The sequence below is a fragment of the Megalobrama amblycephala genome, linkage group LG9 (assembly GCF_018812025.1).
Source record: "Megalobrama amblycephala isolate DHTTF-2021 linkage group LG9, ASM1881202v1, whole genome shotgun sequence".
NCBI lineage: Eukaryota > Metazoa > Chordata > Actinopteri > Cypriniformes > Xenocyprididae > Megalobrama > Megalobrama amblycephala.
In genome coordinates this window covers 11,935,157-11,963,000 of record NC_063052.1, presented here as the reverse complement: position 1 = coordinate 11,963,000, position 27,844 = coordinate 11,935,157, and the positions used below count along the sequence as shown (strand labels likewise).

At 36.3% G+C, this 27,844-nt stretch overlaps 1 protein-coding gene across 4 annotated transcripts in view; it reads left to right on the top strand.

Annotated features, from left to right (window-relative positions):
* LOC125274990 (calcium-binding mitochondrial carrier protein Aralar2) overlaps positions 1–27,844 on the top strand; it is a 60,257-nt gene that overhangs the window by 17,506 nt on the left and 14,907 nt on the right. For 3 of the 4 annotated variants that reach the window (XM_048201592.1, XM_048201595.1, XM_048201596.1), the window contains 9 exons: positions 1,405–1,551; positions 2,584–2,722; positions 7,783–7,876; positions 8,649–8,733; positions 13,120–13,204; positions 13,752–13,910; positions 15,333–15,385; positions 19,116–19,196; positions 24,559–24,699. In XM_048201592.1, the coding sequence (XP_048057549.1) occupies positions 1,405–1,551; positions 2,584–2,722; positions 7,783–7,876; positions 8,649–8,733; positions 13,120–13,204; positions 13,752–13,910; positions 15,333–15,385; positions 19,116–19,196; positions 24,559–24,699 (984 nt within the window). The remainder of the gene's footprint in view (positions 1–1,404; positions 1,552–2,583; positions 2,723–7,782; positions 7,877–8,648; positions 8,734–13,119; positions 13,205–13,751; positions 13,911–15,332; positions 15,386–19,115; positions 19,197–24,558; positions 24,700–27,844) is intronic. The other variant, XM_048201593.1, reaches the window with a different exon arrangement.

Here is a 27,844-nt window from a genome sequence, read left to right as displayed (position 1 = left end):
TGAAACACTCACAGTTGCAGTAATTCAAGGTTTTAAGAGACGAACTGTAAACTGTAAGGTTCAGAGCCACAATTATTATGCAATTCCACATGCTTGTGGCTGGAGCAGCACAATGCAAGACAGGAAAAATCTACAGCCAGATATTATTTACCTCTACCTCTGCTCTTGTTTTATTTACAGTGCTACTGGCATTTCCTCCTTGTTTAAAACATTGTTTGTGTGTTTGTGAAAGGCACAGGAGCATGCAAAAAACGTATTTTGTCTAAATAAATCATCTTTGTTTTTCCAGCATCTGATTTGCAAATATTCAAATAAGTAAATTGATGTGAAAAATAGGTTAATAATAGAGAAATTACCAGTAGCAATCTGTAACTGTGTTATTGCTGTATTTTTATGAGGACAGTCAGTGACATTTCTATAATATCAGAAATAGGTTAGCATGGAGTCTGACATTCAAAGCTTTGACATTTTCTCTAATAGAGTTTTTTGCGCAGGCGGTTCTTCTATACGAAGACACGTCCGTATTCACACAGCAGACCTATATTTCCAGTATTTTGCACCGGCAGCTCATTTATGTGATGAGAGAGACAAACAACTCTCTTTAAAAGCCTGAGATGTGTAAGAAAGTCATTCTCGTCTCTTGATGTGATACTGCAACCGTTCCAGATGAGTTGCACAATCGACAAAATGAGAGTTTCCTCTCCAAGTGTCTTCATATCAGATGTCTCAAAGCAAAATAAATGAGTTTAAAATAAACAAATACATAAAATAAACACGTGGAAATATCATGAACAAAAAACTGATGCTGTTTTTTTATTTATGTATATTATGTTAAAATTTACATAAATATACATAATATATATATATATATATATATATATATATATATATATATATATACTTTTTTAATATATTATAAATATATAATTAAATATTATAAATATTTTTTTGTAAATAATTTGTTGATCCTAAAAAGCTCATTTAAAAAAAAAAATAATGTTGTAAATAAAATTAATATAATTTTTATTATTTATTTAGAATTTATGATTTTAAAAATAATATTATAATTAATACTTGTTTATCTATATTATATTTTAGAATAAACATTAGATGCATTTTGATTCAGTTCAATGCATAGGGTGCATTTAATATTTATATTTATATATAAATATACACACTTTTTTTTATATCTGGAGCTGATTTTACCTTTATTTACATTATTTACATTTGCATTTTTACATAAAAAATGCCAGTTGTACAGCATACATCTCACTTATTTTATGTTATAAAATCACATGCATGTAATATATCTATATCTGTTTGTTTTTTTCCAGTACAAATCACTCCAATTCAGCATTTTATAAACTACCAGCATGAGACAGATTGACATTCACTGTGTTGCAGGAGATGCAGCTTGAACATGCCAGACAGGCTTTTGCGCAGAGAGACAAGGCCAGGACAGGCACCGTCACGGCTCTGGACTTCAGGGACATTATGGTGACCATCAGACCCCACATGCTTACACCATTCGTGGAGGAATGCTTAGTTGCAGTGAGTTTATGTTTTAATTATGTTTTAGCCTTTTCAGCCAGTGGTTGTACTTCATGATAGTTTCGGGATAGACTTTTTTTTTTTTTACATAAACCACCAGGAGATATTTGTTTGTAAGGTGTGTGTGTGTGTGTGTGAGAGAGCAGTATGTTTTATACACACTCCGTGGAGTCTGTCATTTTCTCCACGGTTTGTGCCTCATAAACCTTGGGATTCTGGGAGATGTTTGTAAACACACAATTTCGAGGCCATTAGAAATAAATTAAAGACAATACGCTCGTCAGACCCAGTCTATACACTCAATCCTCTAATTTAGATGGCTTGCAAAACAAGACAGGAGGTATAAACATTTTATCACATCTACATAAAGATTTATACTTTTTTGTGGCCAGGTTTATGCAGGGGTTTTACAAATGACATCTTGGTTAAGGAAACTTTAGAGCAGGTCTGATTTTTGTGGGTTCAGGTAGACGCCACCATTTCTGCAAAGCACACAGCGCCATCTAGTGAGAGACGATCTGCTCTCGCTTTTCTTTCTCAAACCCTCTTGGGCCTGAAGACAACTGTTTAAGCGCTCTTTTAGCTCCTTTCAGTCTCTAAAGTCATCAGATACATTTAAAAAATGTGTAAAATCATAACTGCTTAATATTTTAGCTGGTCACTACCTAGTTTTCCTTTTCCTCCTTCCATTTTCTTTTGCCATCAGAGTAGCGAAGGCGAAGCATTCTGTCAGATGCTATTTAAAGATTTACCTCATGTTAGTTTTCCACTTTATATGTCCCTCTCCTCATAAAACAGCTTAATTAAAAATGGCCCTCAAGCTTGAATCCCTCTGAAATTACCAGTGTGGCTCTCTGTGAAACACATGTATTTATTTAGCGCTCTGTGGGGTGGAAGTGCTAAAGATGTCGCCGCACTGTAGCTTGATTAATGTTTGCCACTCCATAGAATTCTCAGCTATTTATCACCTCTGTCCCTCATAAAAGGATGTCTTCGTGCAAATGTCTGTGTGTGCATCTGCCAATTTTGCAGGCAGCCGGTGGCAGTACGTCACATCAGGTCAGCTTTTCCTACTTTAATGGCTTCAACTCTCTGCTAAACAACATGGAGCTCATTAGGAAGATCTACACCACCCTGGCAGGCAGCCGCAGAGATGTGGAAGTTACTAAAGGTTAGTGTTTTTTTTGTTTTTATTTTATCCTGTTTTGTTTTGACTTTGTCCTTCCTCCCCTGATTAGACTGACTGCCGCTGCGTCCGAATATGCATACTTCCATTCTGTACACTATGCGAAAAAACTATATATGAGCAGAGAATTATGTCCGAATTCATAGTATTCATAAAACAGTAGGTGAATAGTACCCGGATGAAGTGATTCTGAATTTGATGGACACTGAGAGGATTTGTAAATGGTCACATGACAATGACAACATGGCTGATTTAGTACGTCCAAATTTCATTCATACTACACCCATTCATACTATATAGAACATACTTTTTTAAAGGTCATGAAGTAAGATTCAAACCAAATGTAGTACGTACTATACAGCGTGAATGTGCCACAAAAAACGCAATGTTACCCACAATGCATTGCTGGAGATATCCCTGTTCACTTGTCATGTATATGTGCACTCTAAAAAGTATTTACCTGTTACCACAACGTAAATAAATGCATGGCTACAAGTGAAAAATTCTAATTTATTGTTTTAATTAATTGTTTTAATTATCTGTTGATAATAATGTTGATCATTAGATCATTTTAATAACGTCTAATTAAGTCTCACATTTCTGCGTTCATTGGCTTTTTTTTTCTTTTTTTTAAATTTAGGTTGTAGTAACTTAATGAAATTGTCTTGATAACCTCGGAAAATAGGCAGTGGATTTCTAGTTCCCAGCATGCTTTGCATAGGACTGGATAAGGAGAATAAATGTTAAAATTAAATATATATGTGTGTGTGTGACATTATATATATAAAAATATATTTTTTGTTTACAATTTTACCTATTTCTTACGTATGTTGTTGTGAAATATGTAGTTTTTAAAAATATATATTATATAAATTGTTAATGAATAAATGAATGAATAATGTGTATATATATATATATAATAATCAGTTTGCTGTTGCTCAATTTTTTAAATTAATTTATTAACAATTTTGGTTACACTTTATTTTAAGGTGTCTTTGTTATATTGCAATTATACGTTTAAGTACAGAGTAAACCTGTCAGTTTTGAAACAAAGCCTTAAAAACCTTAAAAAACCTTTAGTCTGTGTCTCCCTGGCCAACTGCTGACCTGTGAAACAGCCCTCATAGTCTGGCTGCAATGGAGCTCTGCGTCTTGGACACACACTCTTGCTGCACACACCCAGCCTGCGATGCTATCAGCCCTATGGAGACCGGGGCCAGGGGTGGGGAGGCTACATTTACCGCTGCTGTTCCCACAGAGGCTGTAGGCCGCCATCGGGCTCCGCTGGGACCTGTGCGTGCGAATTTCCATGTCTACTTCTCTTGTTGACCCTCAGCTGATTGGTTCCGTATGTTTTGAGCGGTACGCGAAGCATAGTTTCGTCATTGCAAAAGCTATTGCTTGCCACCTGGGGAAAATAGGGAACACATCACCCCGCACACAGTTCCGCAGATAGAAAAAAGAGCTCGAAATTGTATAAAAACATTCAATGTGGCTCAGTTTACTGCTTTTCTGGTCAATCTAAAGCAGAATTTCATCGCCACCGATAACGTCTACGTGATTTCAGAGTTACTTTTCCACTCTGATACTTGAAAGTCCAACTTTTTGAATCAAATATGATTTTTGGCACGTCGAATCCTCTCGGCGGCATGTTCCTCGCACTTATCGGTAGCCCGTGTTTGTTTTTGGAGGGAGCTGAAGAGACTGATGCCCTGCGTGATCTTTGATTGGAGCGTTCTTCACACTTCACAGCATGTTTAAGGCCGGAGTAAGCTGAGCTGGTCTTGATTCAATAGGGCTCTGTGTAAGAACACTTGCTGCCTTTTTCAGACTAGTCACTCTATACCAGTGCAGTGGGAATCCCACTGTTAACCGGCCTGTGTTCATTCTGCTCATTACCACTTTACACTTAACCTGCACAACCAACTGATATCCAATACATTCCCGGACTCAGTGATTTACTAAATATTTGAATGAATTATAAACATGTAGGGATGTGTGTATGTCAAGTCAAATCAAGTCAAGTCACCTTTATTTGTATAGCGCTTTTTACAATACAGATTGCTTCAAAGCAGCTATACAGTTATAAACAGGAAAATAATGATCAATGATGCAAACAGAATTCAATTCTGCTCTAAAAAATCAGATCAGCGTTGATTTCGGTTCATTTCAAGAACTGTGTAAAGTTCTCAATTAATGATTTAATGGAATGATTCAATTCATCTATAAAGCAGCTCTGGAGAAAACAGTGATGTCATCGTCCAGTTCAGTTCTAGTGTCAGTGCTGTTAATAATATTGCTGAATATTAAAGGTCCCGTTCTTTGTGATCCCATGTTTCAAACTTTAGTTAGTGTGTAATGTTGTTGTTAGAGTATAAATAAAATCTGTAAAATTTTAAAGCTCAAAGTTCAATGCCAAGCGAGATATTTTATTTAACAGAAGTCGCCTACATCGAACGGCCAGTTTGGACTACATCCCTCTACTTCCTTCTTTAATGACGTCACTAAAACAGTTTTTTGACTAACCTCCGCCCACAGGAATACACAAGAGTTGCGTTTGTAGAGTGTGTTTGTCGCCATGTCGTCGAAACGCTGTTATTTTCATCCCGCAGTCCAATCACCGGGTCTGATTCCGGCTCAAATTGATAGGGTAAAATTAAAGACATGTTTACAATAACACTGAGCGCGTGCATCTCCACGTTATGGTAAGAGGCGTGACCTTTCCGGGCAAGGAGCGCTAAGCTGCTGTCGAATCACAACACAGGAACCGCTGGCACAATCAGAACTCGTTACGTATTTCTGAAGGAGGGACTTCATAGAACAAGGAAGTCATCAGCCCGTTTTTATGACAGTGGAAACAGCGGTATACAGATAAGTAAATTACGTGAAAAATACTGTGTTTTTTTACACGCGAAACATGAACACATGTTATATTGCACACTATAAACACAATCAAAGCTTCAAAAAACCATGAAAAACGGGACCTTTAAGTGTCCCCTACTAAGCAATCCAAAGGCGACAGCGGCAAGGAACCCAAACTTCATCAGGTGACAGAAATGGAGAAAAACAGAAGAAAAAAAAAAAAACCAGGCCAGATGAACAAACATGGCATGATTGATTCCAGGCTGCATCACAAGTGAGATTGTGCATTTGTCATTCGTGTAAAAATAATAGTTTATTAATAGAACAGCGATTATACAATGACACTAAAATATATTTGGACAGCTTAAACCTTGTAAAACTCTAAAAACAAAAGACTTTTATTTTAATGAAACATACTGAATGGCATGGTACCCATAGGGTTGTTTTAAAATAAAATGATCAGCCGAAACCCTGCATGAAGAGCTCTTGCACAAGGCTGTTAGTGAAGGGAACATGGCACTTTGAGGAAGTAATTTTACTGTTTATAATCATGTTATTCATTTTGAGGTAATTTAAACCCTCAATTGTGGACTTTTAGTAGACCTAAGGACTATTAGTTGAAAATATATTATTATATATAATAATATAATAAGTCAAGTCAAGTCACCTTTATTTATATAGCGCTTTTTACAATGCAGATTGTGTCAAAGCAGCTTTACATTGATAACTGGTACATAATTTTTGCTGCACAGCAGCTCTTAAAGAATAGTGTCAATGCAGGCAGATCAAAGCACTGTTGAATAAATGTCAAGAATACTGTTGAATATCAAATGTCAAGTCAAATGTCAAGTGTCCCCAACTAAGCAAGCCAAAGGCGACAGCGGCAAGGAACCCAAACTCCAACAGGTGACAGGTGGCAAACAAGTGGCAAATATATTTATAAAATATATCAAATATATATATATATATATATATATATATATATATATATATATATATATATATATATATATATATATATATATATATATAAAACATATTATTTATGTTGCCTTGCTTGTTTTTAGCGAACAGAGATGGTGCAGAAATTGAACTTGTATTGAATTAAAGACACAACTGGCAATATTTAACGTGAAAGAATCATTTTAACAACTATAAATGAGAATTTTGCGTTTGATAATGCAGTGTTCTAATTGACAATAGTGGCAGGGACATATTGCTTGATATAGGGTTTATGTGACCGTGCTGTCCTGCACTCTTCAGTGTGTTTACTTCAAGTGCTCTGCCCTTCTGACTGAGTAGGACATAGCGATGCACACTTTCAATCATAATTCACCCACTGACTTCATACATCCACTAAAAATGACCTTGCTACCATTTGGCTAAAAGTAATTGCAAAAACGACTGAAAAAAGGTTTTGCATCATTTGTTTGCAGATGCCACTTGATTTAATATTGTTATTTATAATTACAATGTCATAATAATGTCATATATTTTATATGTGGCTTAAGTGGTCAAATACAGTACCATTCAAAAGTTTAGGGTGAAAAAGTTTTTTTTTTTTTTTTTTAAGAAATTAATTATTTAGCATGGATGCATTAATTAATCAAAAGTGACAGAAAAGACTGCAATGCTACAAAGAAAAAACAAACAATATATTATTATTATTATTATTATATATTACATATATTATATATTTTATTTATATATATATATATATATCAAATAAATGCTGTTCTTTTGAACTTTGTTAATCAATCCTGTAAAAAAATCACATTTTCACAAAAAAAAAAAAAAAAAATTAAGCCGCACTGTTTTCAACATTGCATATTAGCATATTAGAATAATTTTTGAAGGACCATGTGACACTGAAGACTGGAATAATGATGCTAAAAATAAAGTTTGGCTGAATAAATATTTTATTACATTCAAATGGAAAACCGTTGTTTTAAACTGTAATAATATTTCACAATATTACTGTCTTGACTGTATTTTTGATCAAATAAATGCAGCCTTGGGGAGCATTATTTCAAAAACATTTAAAAAATCTTACCGAAAATCTTGTCAAACTTTTGAACGGTAGTGTACTTTTTGGAACTGGATATCTTTTTGAAACTTATTGCTAACATTTAATTCATACAAATCATACAAAAATAAAATCACTCTCTTTCTCTGTTCCCCAGAGGAGTTCATCATTGCTGCCCAAAGGTTTGGCCAGGTGACCCCTATGGAAGTGGACATCCTGTTCCAGCTGGCTGACCTGTCTGAGCCGAGAGGGTGAGTCACCATGGCGACAGGGCCGTGCTGAATCATCGTCTGAGAGCCTCTCCCCATCAAGAGGAGGGTTCGAGTCTCAGCCATAACATACTTGAGCTCAGCCTCTGTGTTTCAGAGCTCTCTAGCCACTCTTGCCTTCTAAAAACGGCATTGTTTGACTTCTGTAATTATATGTGAAAAGTTTTCTGGTCTCTCTATTCTGAGTCTTGTTCTGGCAATTGCATAGTCGATGATACATGACTCTTCCTATTATTGTACAGCGGGAGGTTTTGAACACAGTCCAGCTTGTTCTGCAGCATGTAGCGAGCACACATGTTTCCACACTACTGTAACTGCTGCAGAATTCTTACCAGAACTGTAATGAGCTTGGAAGTATATTTACTAAATATCTGCTCTGAACCATAGAGCGCTGTAATCATGGTGAGCTAAACCCATCTTTTGAAAACCAAAGATATCACATGAACATATTTGAAGAGTCAGATACCCTGACCTATGAACTGACTTATGGCTCGACTGGGTGGGTCTCAAAGTATCTCTGGAGTAAACGGTGATCAGGAATTGCTTTGTGGACATTATTATTTCTTTGCAATGTGATACTGTAATTGCCCAACTCACTTTGAGTCAAGATTTTGAGGTTGTTACTTGTGAGGGCACACTATACCTACCACTCGTCCTCAAACATCTTGAAGATGTTGTGCTCTGAAAAGGTAGAAAAAAGTTGGAATCTGTTGAGCTGTTTTATTACGTCTGCCCATGTTTTTGGTCTCTACAGGCGTGTTGGTTTAGTTGACATTGAGAGGATTGCACCTCTGCAGGAGGGAGCTCTTCCTTACAACCTTGCTGAGATTCAAAGACAGGTAAGCTACAGAAACTGAGTGTTTTAAAGAGGACCTCTTATGCTTCTTTTTTACATATTTAGCTCTCTTTAGTAGGGCTGCACGATATATCGCATGAGATTGTCACGCGCATTTCATCAGTAAAGCCGGTTCCCTGATTACAGCTAAATCGCCATTGATTTAAACCAGCTTTACTGACGAAATGCGCGTGACAATGTCATGCGATATATCGTGCAGCCCTACTCTTTAGTGTGTAATGTTGCTGGTTGAGAATAAAAAAGGACCACAGTTATAAGTTATAAAGCACAAAGTTCACTCCAGCGGGAGTTATTCTCTATATCAGTGTGCACTGTTTCTGAACTCCCTGAAACGCCTCCATTAGTCTTGAGTTTTCTTCTGGGAACGAACTTGTCGCAATATTCCTCGTTTGAATAAATCCCGCCTAAGGCATAGGCACAAAAAGGGGGCGAGGCCTGGTTAAGTTACACTGTAAACCAGAATAAGTTGGCAAAACTCAATAAAAAAAAAAAAAAAATAAGTTAAGAAATTCAAAGTTTAAGTAAGCAGAACTGGCAGTTTTAAATTTTGCACTCATACATTTTAATTGCTCTTAACTTGAAATTTTTGAGTAAGTTAATTCATAAACTTATAACTTATGTAATATAAACAGACAGGAAGCTAAGTGGGAGAGAGAGGGAAACAGGAAAGGTCCATGAGACAGGACTTGAACTCAGGACGGCCGAAGTGCATTGGCGCTGTCAGCGTGCTGCCCACGAGGCTATCAGCGGCAAACTCTTAAATGATATTTTAGTAATGGAAATTTAGCTAGCTATAACTAGCTAATTCAGCAAATGCTATTTGACACAATGGTTTGATAACAATTGCATAGCAATTGCAGAAAGAGTACAACAATATAGAACATTTATGAAATGCCTGAACTTAAACTAAGCCCATGCTCCACTTGCCCCCAAAAAAACCCACATAACATAAACTCTTCTAAACTCTTCTAAATAACTACTAAATGCCCCACTTTACATTAATCTTGCACAAAAAAAACATTATATAACACTTAATTTTAACATTTATTCTCCCTTTCGAGTGTCATGGCAAAGCATGCTGGGAAATAGAAATCCCAGCCCAGTTTCAGGTAAATTTGAGTTTATCTAAATTAAAAGAAACAAGTTCATAAAACTCAAAACAGTGAAACAATTCAGATTACTTAAATGTGTCAGTTTGGTGAACTCAAAAGAAAAAGAAAGTTCTAAATACTCATAAAAGTTAATTTAGTAATTTTGAGTTTGCCCTACTCAAACCAATTAATTATTTTGAGTGTTAGGGTTTATAGTCAGTAGTAGTGTGTTGAAACTCGCTGTTATGATAAGGGGCGTGACATTTCCAAAACACGCTCAAAGCGTTTGACCAATCACATTACACTGATCCAGCTGACCAATCAGAGCACATTGCTCTTTTCAGAAGGAGGGACTTAATAGAGACAGGAACTAAACAGAGCGTTACTGACAGACTGGGAAGAGAGGAGCTGCAACAACGTCAAATATGGGAAAAATAATGAACATGCAAGCATGAAAACCTATTCTAGTAAATGCCTTTGTCACTTTTGATCAATTTAATGGGTGCTTGCTGAATTTTTCTTTCAAACTAATTTTACTGATCGCAAACATTTAAGCAGTAGTGTATAAATGAATAAATAATAACAAAAAGAGATGCATAAAAGATAATTACAAACAAAATACACTTGCACTCATTGTCTGAGAATTTGAGATTCTTAAAAGACATGACAGCATTTCCGATAAGTAAATGTAGTGGTATTTACTGTGCGTTCTTGGAATGTTTGTGCACTTGACCGATTTTGACAGTGATGGAATGGTTTTGTTCTCTGGTTAGCAAACTGAAATATGGAGCAGATTGTTCAGTTTTTCTATTGTTCTATCATTGTAGAAATGTGACTTATATATCCATAGATATCCTATCAAAACATTTTGACAAGTTATAATTATCTAAATGTGATATTTTTGATCATGTTGATGTTACTGGTTCACTCATTTTTTTTAATGTCTTGGTTGCTTTTATGGTAGATAAAGATAATTTGAGAACCTGTGTTTTAAAAATTTGTGTTTCTGATCAACGCATCATTTCCAGCCCCTCTGGATTTTTTCATCAGCTACTGCTGAGCTCGAGCCCTCGCTTTAACCAGAGCAGCGAAAGAAGAGAATATCTGAATCTGTCATCGGCACACAGATCACAAATATAAAAAGCTGTAAATGAAACGCAAGCCCAGCAGTCGAGGAAACTTATCAACGTCTGACGGCGAGATGAGGGGAAATGAAAACAGACAGAAAGGCTTGAATGCTCTACAGGGAAAAGAAAGAGAGTGTGTCTGTGCCTAGATATTCCCTCTTTATTTTATCAGAAGTTCTGCCTCCAAACACATTGAGGGCTGAGTTATTCCTTCGCGCAGGGCCGTACGAAGCGGGGGCCCGGGACAGAGACGCCAGTCCCACCACAATGAGCAGCTTTGGGCTGTGGTCTGGCCTTATGGGCTGCTGGCCAGCTCTCCCTCACCACCTTCCCCCCAAACACAGTTTATCCCACACCCTTAACCCCTCAGTGAGCCTGAGAGGGGGGGCTCAGTGGCGGTCCGGGCAGTTACCTTGAGGTTCCTGACAGGTGGTCCCGGGTAGGCAGGCCGACTGTATCTCTGGCGGGGAATGCAGCATGGGACGCTTGGATGGTTCTGGCTGGCCTTATTTCTTGTGCTCTCTCTAACTGTGGGGCTACGGCCATGGCTCGGCCCGTAGCTAAGAAATGGCAGTTCTCATTAACAAGAGAGGTTGGATCAACTAAATTAAGTATTTTACTATGTTGTAAAATCCTAACAGTTCTTTTTCTCATGAATTAAACTAACAGGAAGCTGAATGAAATTCTGTCTGCTTTTAGTCAAAAGTTTCGACATGCCTACTCATTCTATTTTCTGTTTTCCTTGTTCATTTTAGAATACTCAAAACTCAAACTTCAAATTTCTTCAAAACATCAGATTTGAGTCAGATAAGCAAAAAACTATTTTCTGGAAAGTTATATAAAAACAGTCATATTATTATAATTTAAAACAAGTTTTTTAAAATATATTTTAAAATGTAATTTAATTTTCAGCAGCCATTACTCCAGTATTCAGTCTTACATGATACATTCTAATTATTGTATGCTGATTTGGTGCTCGAAACATTTCTTTTTATTATCAATGTTGAAAACATGTATTATATTATATTATATTATATTATATTATATTATATATATATTATATTATATTATATTATATTATATTATATTATTCTGTTCTACATAAAGTCACTTTGATTTTGATAACACCTTTCCAGCATTCTATTTCTATTCTACTTCTACTTCTATTCTATTCTATTCTATGTAAAAAGCCACTTTGATTTTGATAGCAACTTTCCAGTATTCTATTCTATTCTATTCTATTCTATTCTATTCTATTCTATTCTATTCTATTCTACATTAAAAAAAGCCACTTTAATTTTCATAACACCTTTGCAGTGTTTTATTTATAAGCTATATAGCTATAAGCTAGAATATAAGCTATAAGCTATATATTCTATTCTATATAAAAAGCCACTCTGATTTTGATAACACCTTTCCAACTTTCGATTCTATTCTATTCTATTCTATGTAAAAAGCCACTTTGATTTTGATAGCAACTTTCCAGCATTCTATTTTAAGCTTCTATTCTATTCTATTCTATTCTATTCTATTCTATTCTATTCTATTCTATTCTATTCTATTCTATTCTACATTAAAAAAAGCCACTTTAATTTTCATAACACCTTTGCAGTGTTTTATTTATAAGCTATATAGCTATAAGCTAGAATATAAGCTATAAGCTATATATTCTATTCTATATAAAAAGCCACTCTGATTTTGATAACACATTTCCAACATTCTATTTTTAAGTTCTGTTCTATATAAAAAGCCAGTTTAATTTTGATAACACCTTTCCAACTTTCTATTCTATTCTATTCTATTCTATTCTATTCTATTCTATTCTATTCTGCATTAAAATTGGCTGAAAAAAGCCACTCTTTAATTTTCATAACACCTTTGCAGTGTTTTATTTAGAAGTTATTATATTATATTACATTATATATGATATTTTATAATATTTTTTAAATTTTCTGGAAAAAGCCACTCTTTGCTTTGGTAACAGCTTTGCATTTTCTCTGTTCTGTTCTGTTCTGTTCTGTTCTATTCTATTCTATTCTATTCTATTCTATTCTATTCTATTCTATTCTATTCTATTCTATTAAAATCTGACTAGAAATTTTGCATAATGGTGGGAGTTCTGATTCTCTTGTCTTTTTTTGCTGTCCGCAGCAGTCTGGTGGGGACGCGTCTCGCTCGGTTCTGATTCAGGTCGCTGAGTCGGCGTACAGGTTCACCCTGGGCTCCGTGGCTGGAGGTGAGTCAGTCACGGATCATTGTGCACCACCCCTTTACCTGAGCCTGCAGCAGCAGCCCCTCCTCCACACGAGAAATAGCTGCACTGGACAAAAAGAAAAACAAAGCCTGCCCTATTGCCTTCTTAGGGGGGCTGTTTCTCCCGTTTAATGAGGTTATGCACCATGGGAACCTCCTGGGTGGATTCTTTTGTACCTGTGAGTGATCAGAGGTGTGTGTGTGTGTTGGTCTGTGTGTACGTAAGGAGGTGGTGCTTGGCCCTGTGTTTGGCTCCAGACTGGCTCTCTCGGAGGAGACAAGGTAATAAGGAGGTAGTGCAGGGCGACTCACTCTTTAATTAAGCCTGTCGGTGCTGTATTCCCTTTGTGTCCACCCCAAAGTTGTCAGATAAGAGTTGACTGATGTGTTCTGCGAAAATATCCGGACTTTCTTCCCGTCCGGTCTTTTTTTTTTTGTTGTTTGAAGTGTCCTTCATCAGCCCCCTCGGGTGTACATCTCTTTTAACAGTCTTGCTTTTCCATATCGTAACAAATTTTCTCTCATGACAGCCGTGGGTGCCACCGCCGTGTACCCCATCGACCTGGTGAAGACCCGCATGCAGAACCAGCGTTCTTCAGGTTCCTTCGTCGATGAGCTGATGTACAAGAACAGCTTAGACTGCTTCAAGAAGGTCGTGCGCTACGAGGGCTTCTTCGGTCTCTACAGAGGTCAGTGGCTCCACACGGCCAGGCCATCAGGGACGCATCAACAAAAAGCGTTTTCATGAAAGCCAGGGGCAGGTCATCTTCCCTCTGACCTTACCTGCTTTGAAGAGATTAAGTCTACCTTTGCTGCTTGAGGGGACAATGTGCAGAGCATGAAAGGGCACATACCAGCACAGGAACTTAACAATGAAGAACATGAATGCTCTATGCAGTCAATGGCGCTCAGATAATGAGTATCTGCTCTGCTTTTAGAGCTGGAACATGAGTTTTTAAAGCATTCTGTGAGGTCACAGATTCAAATTGTGATTGCAAGGTGCAATTGCCATGTGACCTCCATTGAGAACACTAACTACTGGTATTTGTCAATCATAAAGCTGACAAAAGAGAGGCTGAGATCCTCATCACCCGTGCCGAATTATAACGGGGATGGTACGAACATTCAGTGCTCGTTTTAGCAGAGCGTATCAGAGCTTTATGACAGAGAGCACTATATTTGAAGTGAGCACAAAGTGCTTTTGTTTTACATATAAATAGAGTAGTTTAGTTTTTAACAAGGAAGTGGGCAGACCAGGCTTTTAGCAAATGCATAAAAAATACCTTAAAGAACGACACAAAGTTGAGTGTACATTTAGTACACAAGCATTATTCCCATTCTCGCTTGAAAGGGAAGATTTTTTGAGCCACATGATTTTGAATGAACTTCAAAAAAAAAAAAAAGATAAATAGGTTGGACAATTATTGTAGGTAAACTTATTTTATTTTATTTTATTTTACAGGTTCATTCAGATTTCTTCATTAGCATGTCTGCTTTTCCTATCAGATCCCATATATTTACTGATATTCGAACAAAATGACTCTCAAAGTCACACTAATTGTTTACTGAAAAAGTAGAAGCGCAGCCGAGGTTCCTGGCAAACACAAAGAAATGAGCAGCATGCGAGAACAATAACTGTTTATGAGATTTTCGACGGATGATTAAGTTTGAAAAATATATATATTTTTCTAATTCTTTGCTTGTATATAAACACAAAAGCACTCCGTTGGCCATGCATGCAGGAAATGTTTTTGTATTCATCTAGCTGTGTGGCCTATTTGGACTGGTAGAGTATGCCCACATTACTGAGTTTGTTTGTTACTGCCGGGGGTGGGTCATCACTTTTAAATCAGATTATTTAGTTTATTTTTGTCTAAGCCAGAAATCTGTGTTGTAATTGAGGGCTGTGTAAACTTTGGTTAAGGCTGTTTTTAAAGGGAAAAAGAGTTTGTAGTACTGTTAAGTTTCCAATATTTAAGCACTCCACATCAATAGTGTTCATTAGTGTGTGGATGATAGGGAATTGGAGGCAGCGCTGCAGCTTTTATATTGAGGAAAGTCATGCTTCCCTCACCCCTGTCTTTTTTAATCAACTTGTTTTCTAATTATAGGCCTCGTACCGCAGCTTCTGGGCGTGGCTCCCGAGAAAGCCATAAAGCTTACAGTAAGTGCTCTGCCTTCACCACATCAGCGTGGCCTCTTAAAACCAAAGCCCTTAACTCCTCAGAAATACACCCCTCTGCTTTTCTCGCCCGCCTGCTGCCTGATTTCAGTGCCTCGCCTTAGCCCCTTGAAAAAGAAGTGAATCTGGTTTCTGTTTGATCCCCTGTCAAAGCGGTATACATTCTTGCATTCTTGCGTTGGGCATCAGCAGGCTCACTTGTACTTAATTTTTCATAGTTGTGACTTTTTATCTCACAATCGTGACTTTGTATCTCGCAGTGCAACGTCACATTTCACACTTGCGACTTTGTCACAATTGCAAATTTACATCTCAGTTGCGATTGAGTTGAGTTTATATCTCAAAATTGTGACTTTATATCAAAATTTTGACTGGATATATCAAATTTGCAACTTTTAATCTCACATTTGACTTTTTATCTCGTACTTTTTATCACCCACTTTATACCTCAAAATTGTGACTTTATATCAAAATTTTGACTGGATATATCAAATTTGCAACTTTTAATCTCACATTTGACTTTTTATCTCACGCTTTTTATCACCCACTTTATACCTCAAAATTGTGACTTTATATCTCACAATTTCAACTTTATATTAAAATGTTGACTGGATATCTCAAAATTGTGATTATATCTCACAGTTGTGACTATCTCAGTTGTGACTTTACATTTCACAGCTGCCAATTTATATCTCAAAATTGCTCATTTATATCTCAAAATTATGATTATATCCCAAAAGTGCAACTTTATATCAAAATTTTGACTGGATATCTCAAAATTGCAACTTAATCTCACATTTGATTTTATATCTCACAGTTGTCAACTGCCACTTTATATCTCAAAATTGTGACTTTATATCTCACAATTGCAAATTCATATCAAAATTTTGACTGGATATCTCAAAATTTCTATATTTTTCTCACAGGTTTGATTATATCTCAAAATTGCAACTTTATATAAAAATTTTACTGGATATCTTGAAATTGCAACTTTTAATCTCACATTTGACTATACCTCACAGCTGTCAGCTGCTACTTTATATCAAGTCAAGTCAAGTCAAATTAATTTATATAGCGCTTTTTACAATTGGTAATTGTTTCAAAGCAGCTTTACATATTAGAAGCACAGAAAAAAGAGAAGTGGTTAAAAATAAGCTGTACAAGCAAGCATGGTAATATGTAACATATACAAGATGGTGCTACATTAAGCCAATGTCGGCTGACTCCCAGGGGTGGAAAAAAACCCCTAGGAGAAAAACCCAGCATGCTAACACTGGGAAAAAAGTCCTAGGAGGGAAAAAACCCCTTGGAAGATATATATAATATATGTAAATGGATATGGAGATCAAAATCTGAATTATCTCTCAATGGCAACTTTATATCAAAGTGTTAACAGGATGTCTCAAAATTGCCAGTTTATATCTCAAAATTGCTACTTTATATCTCAAACTTGTGACTTTATATCTCAAAATTACAACTTTATACCAATTTTGACCGATATCTCAAAATTGCAACTTTTTAATCTCACATTTGACTATATCTCACAGCTGTCAGCTGCTACTTTATATCTCAGAATTGTGACTTTTACAACTTTATATTTCACAATTGCAACTTTATATCAAAATTTTGACAGGATATCTCAAAATTGCAACTTAATCTCACATTTGACTTTATATCTCACAGTTGTCAACTGCCACTTTATATCTCAAAATTGTGACTTTATATCTCACAATTGCAACTTTATATAAAAATTTTACTGGATATCTTAAAATTGCAACTTTTTAATCTCACATTTGACTATATCTCACAGCTGTCAGCTGCTACTTTATATCTCAGAATTGTGACTTTTACAACTTTATATTTCACAATTGCAACTTTATATCAACATTTTGACTGATATCTCAAAATTGCAACTTTTTAATCTCACATTTGACTATATCTCACAGCTGTCAGCTGCTACTTTATATCTCAGAATTGTGACTTTTACAACTTTATATTTCACAATTGCAACTTTATATCAAAATTTTCACAGCATATCTCAAAACTGCAACTTAATCTCACATTTGACTTTATATCTCACAGTTGTCAACTGCCACTTTATATCTCAAAATTGTGACTTTATATCTCACAATTGCAACTTCATATCAAAATTTTGACTGGATATCTCAAAATTGCAACTTTATATAAAAATTTTACTGGATATCTTAAAATTGCAACTTTTAATCTCACATTTGACTATATCTCAAAGCTGTCAGCTGCTACTTTATATCTCACAATGGCAACTTTATATCAAAGTGTTAACAGGATGTCTCAAAATTGCCAGTTTATATCTCAAAATTGCTACTCTATATCTCAAACTTGTGACTTTATATCTCAAAATTGCAACTTTTAATCTCACATTTGACTATATCTCACAGCTGTCAGCTGCTACTTTATATCTCAGAATTGTGACTTTTACAACTTTATATTTCACAATTGCAACTTTATATCAAAATTTTGACTGATATCTCAAAATTGCAACTTTTTAATCTCACATTTGACTATATCTCACAGCTGTCAGCTGCTACTTTATATCTCAGAATTGTGACTTTTACAACTTTATATTTCACAATTGCAACTTTATATCAAAATTTTGACTGGATATCTCAAAATTGCAACTTAATCTCACATTTGACTTTATATCCTACAGTTGTCAACTGCCACTTTATATCTCAGAATTGTGACTTTATATCTCACAATTGCAACTTCATATCAAAATTTTGACTGGATATCTCAAAATTGCAACTTTATATAAAAATGTTACTGGATATCTTAAAATTGCAACTTTTAATCTCACATTTGACTATATCTCACAGCTGTCAGATGCTACTTTATATCTCACAATGGCAACTTTATATCAAAGTGTTGACAGGATATCTCAAAATTGCCAGTTTATATCTCAAAATTGCTACTTTATATCCCAAACTTGTGACTTTATATCTCAAAATTACAACTTTATACCAATTTTGACCGATATCTCAAAATTGCAATTTTTAATCTCACATTTGACTATATCTCACAGCTGTCAGCTGCTACTTTATATCTCAGAATTGTGACTTTTACAACTTTATATTTCACAGTTGCAACTTTATATCAAAATTTTGACTGGATATCTCAAAATTGCTGCTATATCTCATAGTTGTGACTTCACATCTCACAGCTGCCAAGTTATATCTCAAAATTGCTATTTTATATCTCAAAATTTCGACTTGATATCTCAAAATTGCAATTTTTAATCTCATATTTGACTCTATACCACAGCTGTCAGCTGCCACTTTTTATCTCAAAATTTTGACTGGATATCTCAAAATTGCTACTTTTAACCTCACGTTTGACTTTATATCTCACAGCTTTCGGCTGCCATTTTATATCAAAATTGTGACTATATATCAGTTGTGACTTTATGACACACAATTGCCACTTTATTTCATAATTGTGACAAAAAGCATGTCTTATTCACTAACTACATGCAATCCAATTTAACCAGTTTAGTTGTGTCCATTTAAATTAAGTCACTTGTTGTATAATTCCTTTATTGAATTGAGTGCTAAAGCAACCCCCAAAGAACTTGCAAGAAGCATTTGAATTCTGCAAAATATGCAAAATATGCATGTATAGAAGTCTGCCATGAAGAAACAATAGCCGATGCTACATTGTTTTTTTTCCCCCACAGGTTAACGACTTTGTGAGAGGAAAGACTATGCAAAAAGACGGCAGCGTTCCTCTACATGCTGAAATCTTGGCTGGCGGATGTGTGAGTAGCTCTTTGCTTTGATACGCAAACATAATCCATACATCACGCAGTAACAGTACACTGACAAAAAGGAGTTTAGTTTTGAATGTCAGTGGACTTTGAGGTCTAAGCCTTGGCCTGAGGGAACACTTCTCTCCTTTTGTGAGGTGATTGAAAAGACACTTCAGCCCCATCAGTGTTTAAAAACATGTATAAAAACACTTCTCCTCTGTCATCTCACCTCTAAATCATAGTCTGCCGCCCCACGGCTGCCGGTTCTCGAGCGTGAGGGGGGATCACTTACCCTTTTCATTAGAAGCGACTGACGCTATTAATACATCGTTTCCATGAGCTTCAGCTCGTTCTTGTCAGATCTGTGTGAAAGTGAATTCCGTCAGTTCAGGTTTCAGAGAATACTAGCCTTCCTGTTTGTGTCATACCTGAGACCTGTCAAAACCAGAGCCTGCTTCTTCATGTCTCCCCCGACCCAGGACATTGAAAGAGCCTCTTTCATATGACAGTGATCGCTAAAACATTTCTACACGCGTGGGTTTCCTTTTAAAAATGACTCTTGGATGATTGCGAGTCTCGAATATACCAACATGAGTGCATTTAGCCCACATGATCTCTGCTCTGAGATTTGAAAAGAGATGGCCATGGAAACATCGGGTTGGTTGCAGATGAAGTCAGCTCAGAAAGGCAGCTTGTGCTACGGAGATGTGTTTTTCCTCTTCTGATTTCTCTGACAGCTCCTTTCATCCCGCATCGAATCCCCAGTGTTTGGCCTGGCAGGATCCGCTCCCTTTCTCACGCCTGTACACGCGCCGCTCGCTCAAAGCCGTGTTTATTGACACTGCAGCCACGGCAAATCAAATCTATTTATTTGGTTTGAGAGGGAAAAGACTAGACTGCTGATTTGTGCACCATGAATGTGCACGTCTGAAGGAGGAGAGTAAAATCACAGAAAACGAGAGGGGAAAAGCAAGAGATGGTGAGGGTTATGGAACTGCTGTGATTAAAATGTTGTTTTTTTTTGTGTGTGCGTGTTGTTGTTGTTTTTTTTACATTTTTAAGGGATAGTTCACCCAAAAATGAAAATTATCCCATGATTTACTCACCCTCAAGCCATCCTAGGTGTATATGACTATATTCTTTCAGATGAACACAATCGGAGATATATTTAAAAATATCCTTTCTCTACCAAGCTTTATAATGGTAGTGAACGGGGGGCGTGTTTTGATGCATCCATCCATCATAAATATAGTCCATACATCTCCAGGCAGTTAATAAAGGCCTTCTGAAGTGAAGCGATGGGTTTTTGTAAGAAAAATATCCATATTTAAAACTTTATAATCTAAAATAACTGGATTTCGCCACAAGAGTAACCCCTGACGCAATGCTTAAAGTTTTAAATATGAATATTTTTCTTACAAAAACCCATCGCTTCGCATCAGAAGTCCTTTATTAACCCCCTGGAGCCGTATGGATTACTTTTATGATGGATAAATGCATTTATTTGGGGCTTCAAAACACGCTCCCCATTCACAACCATTATAAAGCTTGGAAGACACAGGATATTTTTAAATATATCTCTGATTTTGTTCATCTGAAAGAAGATAGTCATATACACCTAGGATGGCTTGAGGGTGAGTAAATCATGAGATAATTTTCATTTTTGGGTGAACTATCCCTTTAAGCTCCTCTCTTCTCCCATTGAACCCTTTGTATTAGGCCCTTGACGGTTGCCAAGAGTTGATCATTTGGTAAGAACAGCATGCTTCGCTGGCCAAGCAGTTGGCTGGATTCTTATCTGGTTGTTGCTGGCCTTCATTTGAGGGCTGGGTTACTCAAAATACTCGCTTAGCCAATGCAAAGTGCCGTAGAGAGCGGGGAAAAACCGTGGCACGCACACAGTGACGCTTTGTTCATTTGCAGTGCGAGCTGTGTAATTTAGCTTGTCCGGTATTTCTCAGCATTTGTAATGGTTTGTTAGTCTGTTGCGAAACTTTTTTTTTATCGCAATGCTTCTATTTCTATGCATAAAGCTTGTGTAATCCCTGTTTAAGTGTGAGGAATGTGAGCGATATTAATGAAGGGAGGCTAATGTTTGTGTCTGGCTCTGAGGTATTGTTTTTAGAAGACTGTAGTGTTTTATGTGTGTGGTGCTTGGTGTGCGTAAGTCTTCAGTTGCTCTTCTCGCCAGTAGACCGTGTATTCGGTAAGCACCCCCCCAACACGCATGCACGCACGCTCTCAGTGCCTCTGGGGATTACCTTGCCTTGTAATTACCACCGAATTATCGAGCCGACGCTGGCTCACTCTGCACTCAAATCGCATTTCTTGCAGTCACGTTGCAACGCGTGCTTCCCGCTCTTTAAACTGTCTCTCCTCCAGAGGTGATTGATCTTTTGTCTCCCTCTAACCGATGTTCTTGTTTGCTTGTTGCTTGTTCTCTTTGTGTAACTTTTTAAATATCCAATTAGTACCCAATTAATGCGGCTAATAACCTGGCCGTCTCCTTTAGTGCATTATTCCTTTCCAAAACAAGTTTGAAAAAAGGTTGCTCTCAGCCCTGATGCCATAATTAACCATAAAAGATTACTTTCCACATAAATAAGTGGCATTTTCCATGAATAGGATACAAAATAGGATGGGAAACTCGTAACTATGTTTTTTTTTCAGTGATAGGAAGTACTTAACCTTCAGAAAATGTTGATTGTGACTTGTGTAATTAAGCAATAAACATAAAAATTAAACACAATTTTAACAGGGTTGAAATTTGGAACTTTTGCTTTTGAGAGCTTTAATATTCTTAGATAATTTGAGTAACAGGGTTTAAAAGTGAGCTTTATGCATTCAACATTACAATTGTGTAAGAAAAGAGAATATAGGATGTGATTTATTTATCGTTTAAATTTGCTTATGCTGTAGAAAGAATCCAAATAATGTAACAAATGTTCAGTGTCACAAATTAAAGGAATATATATATAAAGCAGACAATGCAGACAATGTTGTGTTTAAAATATAACATAGTAATAATTCTTATTTATTGAACTGTTGTATAAAATCAATATCACATTTGCATTTGAGACAAAAACATCACTCGTGTGATATTGTACTCGTTACTTGTGTGATATTGCTTAATTTAGCCATTTGCTAAAATCATTTAAGTTCATTTTTTTTCCTCGTTAATGTACACACAGCACCCCATATTGACAGAAAAACACAGAATTGTTGACATTTTTGCAGATTTATTAAAAAAGAAAGAAAAACTGAAATATCACATGGTCCTAAGTATTCAGGCCCTTTGCTCAGTATTTAGTAGAAGCACCCTTTTGATCTAATACAGCCATGAGTCTTTTTGGGAAAGATGCAACAAGTTTTTCACACCTGGATTTGGTGATCCTCTGCCATTCCTCCTTGCAGATCCTCTCCAGTTCTGTCAGGTTGGATGGTGAACGTTGGTGGACAGCCATTTTTAGGTCTCTCCAGAGATGCTCAATTGGGTTTAAGTCAGGGCTCTGGCTGGGGCATTCAAGAACAGTCACGGAGTTGTTGTGAAGCCACTCCTTCGTTATTTTAGCTGTGTGCTTAGGGTCATTGTCTTGTTGGAAGGTAAACCTTCGGCCCAGTCTGAGGTCCTGCACACTCTGGAGAAGGTTGGCCAGATCTGTGCGTTGCCACAATTCTGTCTCTGAGCTCTTCAGGCAGTTCCTTTGACCTCATGATTCTCATTTGCTCTGACATGCACTGTGAGCTGTAAGGTCTTATATAGACATGTGTGGCTTTCCTAATGAAGTCCAATCAGTATAATCAAACATAGCTGGACTCAAATGAAGGTGTAGAACCATCTCAAGGATGATCAGAAGAAATGGACAGCACCTGAGTTAAATATATGAGTGTCACAGCAAAGGGTCTGAATACTTAGGACCATGTGATATTTCAGTTTTTCTTAATAAATCTGCAAAAATGTCAACAATTCTGTGTTTTTCTGTCAATATGGGGTGCTGTGTGTACATTAATGAGGGGAAAAAATGAACTTAAATGATTTTAGTAAATGGCTGCAATATAACAACGAGTGAAAAATTTAAGGGGGTCTGAATACTTTCCGTACCCACTGTATGTGTGTATATATATAATGTTTTTAGTTTATAAATTTTTTTGTGTGTGTGTGACCATGAATTAAATAACTTTTCAGTCAATTGTGAAAATGCATTTGATTTAAATGATTTTAATTGTTAGATACAAAGGAGAATGTCAAGACCTCTAATGTGGGACAGGACAAAGCAAGTCTATTTTAAAGTTTTTTTCATGCTAGATTAATTTTATGTTAGATAATAGTTTAGCTAATATTTCTAATTCTTCTCACAAAAAACTAAAGAAAACATGGGATTTGTGCCTCTAATACTTAAAAAAAAAGATAATTGAACACCAAAATAAACTGTATTCACGAATTGTGCCAACTATTAAATCGTAACTGTGAGTTCTGAAAGGTAGGCAGCCCTTTCTGCATGTCGAGCTGTAATTTCCTCTGGAAGGGAAGTGTGGGTTAATCTACTCCGTCCTATTTAAAGTGCACCTTCAATGAGATGATAATGATCTTTATTTTTAAATATGCTGCCTCGTATTCAATGGGATTTTTAAATGTGCGCACTTGTGAGATTCGAGACTCATTTACCAGATTCCCGTAAGACGGCCCCGTACGTTAATATCTCTGAAAGAATGGAGGAATAAAATCAACAACAAACAAACAGTAAGGCCCTTATGTATTCAAAAGGAGGGCTGAGGGAAGGAGAAGAAATCCATGGAAACTGATTTCCATCTAATTACACTGCTCTGTTTTTCTGTGTGCAGCCTCAGTAACTAGGAGCAACAGGAAAGATAGGGCACGGAGGCGGCAAGCGGCCAGCCTCTTTGGCGAGACGCGTTTAAATGCTTCTGTTGCAGCTTCAGATGCTGTCATGTCAAACTCGAACCATTTCAAAGAGCTCGGAGGAACCTGTTCCAACCTGCAGATGCTTTTTATCTGCCTCACAAGTACAAGGTTGGAGACATGAGGTTGTTTTTTGAGAGGGCCCCAGGGGCCTGCGTTCTGTGTGATGTTTCAGACACCGTCTGTCTTTGGCAGATTCAACCTCCTCCTCCTCCTACAAAGAGTGACAATAGCACAATCATTCTCAGGGCCCGGTTTAAAGCATTGTTCTCTTATAACAAGAATATCACATTACTTCCCTTTTGTCATTTTTGGTTTTTCACTTTGAGTTCATCAGAACGTATCTCCAACAGTTACCTCAGATGATCTGCACATGCATTTGCATTTCTGAATAAAAAACATGATTGTCTATGAAGCTCTGTGAGGTATGCTTGTGTTGTTGATCTTCAGGCCGGGGGATCTCAGGTGATCTTCACAAACCCTCTGGAGATTGTGAAGATCCGTCTGCAGGTGGCAGGAGAAATCACCACAGGGCCACGCGTCAGCGCTCTCTCTGTCATCCGTGACCTGGGTTTCTTCGGCCTGTACAAGGTATGTCTCACTCGCACAAAACAGCCTGAAACCTAATTCGCATACGTCAGATACATCTACTATGCACTTGATACATCTACTATACATCAGATAAATTCAGTATGCTCATTACATTAATTGGGTATTATTTATATTTATAAAAAGTGACAGTAAAGACGTTTATAATGTTACAAAGGATTTCTATTTCAAATAAATGCTGTTCTTTTGAACTTTCTATTAATCAAAGAATCCTGAAAAAGAATTATGAATGTTTTTAACATCGATAATAATAAGAAATGTTTCTCGAGCAGCAAATCAGCATATTAGAATGATTTCTGAAGGATCATGTGACACTGAAGACTGGAGTAATGATGCTGAAAATTAATAAATTATATTCTAATATATATTTAAATAGAAAGCAGTTATTTTAAATTGCAATTTTAAAAAATGACTGTTTTTTGACTATTTTTGATCGAATAAATGCAGTGTTGGTGAACATAATAGACTTCTTCTTTTTTTCAACCCCAAACGTTTCAATAGTAGTTTATTTATATTGTTCCATGGAAATATAAATTAAGGGGTTGTGATATATTCCAAAAAAAAAAAAACATGCATTCTTAATCCTACATACTAGGATTGGTATTATGCAAAAAAAGACATTAAGACTCTTTATTTCATTTAGTATATAGTTTTTTTTTTTTTTTTTTTAAATGTTCATTTAAAGGATTAGTTCACTGCAGAATTAAAATTCCCTTATAATTTACTCACCCCCATGTCATCCGAGATGTTTGTCTTTCTTTCTTCAGTTGAAAAGAAATTAAAGTTTATGAGGAAAACATTCAAGGATTTTTCTCCATATAGTGGACTTCAATGGGGACTAACGAGTTGAAGGTCCAAATGTCAGTTTAAGTGCAGCTTCAAAGAGCTCTACATGATCCCAGACGAGGAATAAGGGTCTTAATTAGTGAAATGATCGGTAATTAAAAAAAAAAAAAAAAAAAAAAAAAAAAAAAGTATATACTTTTTAACCACAAATGCTCATCTTGCACTGCTCTGACATAAGCGGAAGTACCGCGGTAGGGTGAAAAACTCCTTATAATTTTCTTCTCCAACTTCAAAACGTCCAACATTGTTGTTTTACCTTTTTACTGTGTCTTTTACTGTTTTACCTTTCTTTGTTTGACTTAGTCCTTGCACGTTTGCTTTTGTAGACAATGGATCGATACTTTCGCCTATGTCAAGCGTGAACTTTCCAACATGATTATGTAATGTGTGTCATCACAGAGCTAGTGCAAGATGAGCATTTGTGATTAAAAAGTATGTACATTTTTTTTTTTAGAAAATAACGATTGTTTTGCTAGATAAGAGCCTTATTCCTCGTCTGGGATCATGTAGAGCCCTTTGAAGCTGCACTGAAACTGACATTTGGGCCTTCAACCCATTGGTCCCCATTGAAGTCCACTATATGGAGAAAAATCCTGGAATGTTTTCTTCAAAAACCTTTTCTTTTTGACTTAAGAAAGAAAGACATAAACATTTTGGATGACATGGGGGTGAGTAAATGATCAGGAAATTTTGAATTCTGAAGTGAACTAATCCTTTAAAATTTTGTATATTTAATGTCTCCTCAAACATCTCTCGAAAATACAGTCTGACCCACCTCCTACCACACTAAAGACCCAGAGGAGCATCCTCAGCTCTCTAGCGCCTCCCACCTGCGGATTCACTCCCTGCACTCCCTCTTATATCCCAGAGTGCCTCAGTCATACTCCACATTCTCCAGCAAGTCTCCACACCCACCCACCCACACACACCATCATGCCTCAATCCACCCCCTGCGGACTGCTGTAGCAGTCCGGCCAGGTAGCACCAGCCTCTCAGATCCGTGAATGCTCCACGGCTCCCTGAGTGCTGCTTTTGTGTCCTGTTTTCCCCATGAGGCTCAGCAGCACTGCAGGAGGAGATCTCCAGTTATTCTGCTGCTGCTGAATGCATCTGAGCAGGGATGCAGGGCGGCATTCCTGAGGCTTGGAGCGCAGGAGGTTGCGGAGAGCGAGTGTTTTGGTGTAAACAACGTTGTGGGGACTGCCATGATGGTGTTGGGTCGTATCTCATCCAGTGGCTGTGTTCTCTGACATTAATGGACAGCTGGAGAGAGATGAATGAGGCGTGTTCACCTCTGCGTAGGTGTTATGTGTGGTGCTAATTATATGTAGATGCTTGATGTTGTTCTTTGCTGTAATAATAACTGATGTTCACTTTTTTAATTATTTATTTATAGAAGCAGAGGACAGTAAATAATAAGGGGAAGAGGAAAACTTAAATTCTAACTGCTAGGCCACAGCTCTGTCTCAACAGCATATATATATTCACAGACTACCGTTCAAAATTTATATATATATATATATATATATATATAGTTTTAGAATGAAGTCTCCTCATCAAGGTTGCTTTTATTTGATCAAAAAATACAGTACAAACAGTAATATTTAAAATAACTGAATTTTCAGAATCATTACTCCAGTCTTCAGTGTCACATGATCCTTCATAAATCATTCTAATATGCTGATTTGCTGCTCAAGAAACATTTCTTATTACTATCAATGTTGAAAACCGTTTTTATAGTAATATTTTTGTGGAAACTGTGATGCATATCTTCAGGATTCTTTGATGAATAGAAATATACATACATATGCATATACAAATACATATATATAGTACGGGTCAAACGTTTGGACATTACTATTTTTAATGTTTTTGAAAGAATTCTCTTATTCTCATTAAGCCTGTATTTATTTGATCAAAAATACAGAAAAAAACAGTAATATTGTAAAATATTATTACAATTTAAAACAATGGCTTTCTATTTTAATATACTTCAAAATATAATTTATTTCTGTGATGTAAAGCTGAATTTTCATCGGCATCTTTACTCCAGTCTTCAGTGTCACATGATCCTTCAGAAATCATTCTAATATGTTGATTTATTATCAATGCTGGAAACAGTTGTGCTGCTTAATATTTTTTTATAACCTGTGATACTTTTTTCAGGATTCTTTAATGAATAAAAAGTTAAAAAAGAACAGCATTTATTTAAAATATAAATCTTTTGTAACAATATACACTACCATTCAAAAGTTTGATGTCAGTAATTTTTTTTTTTAAG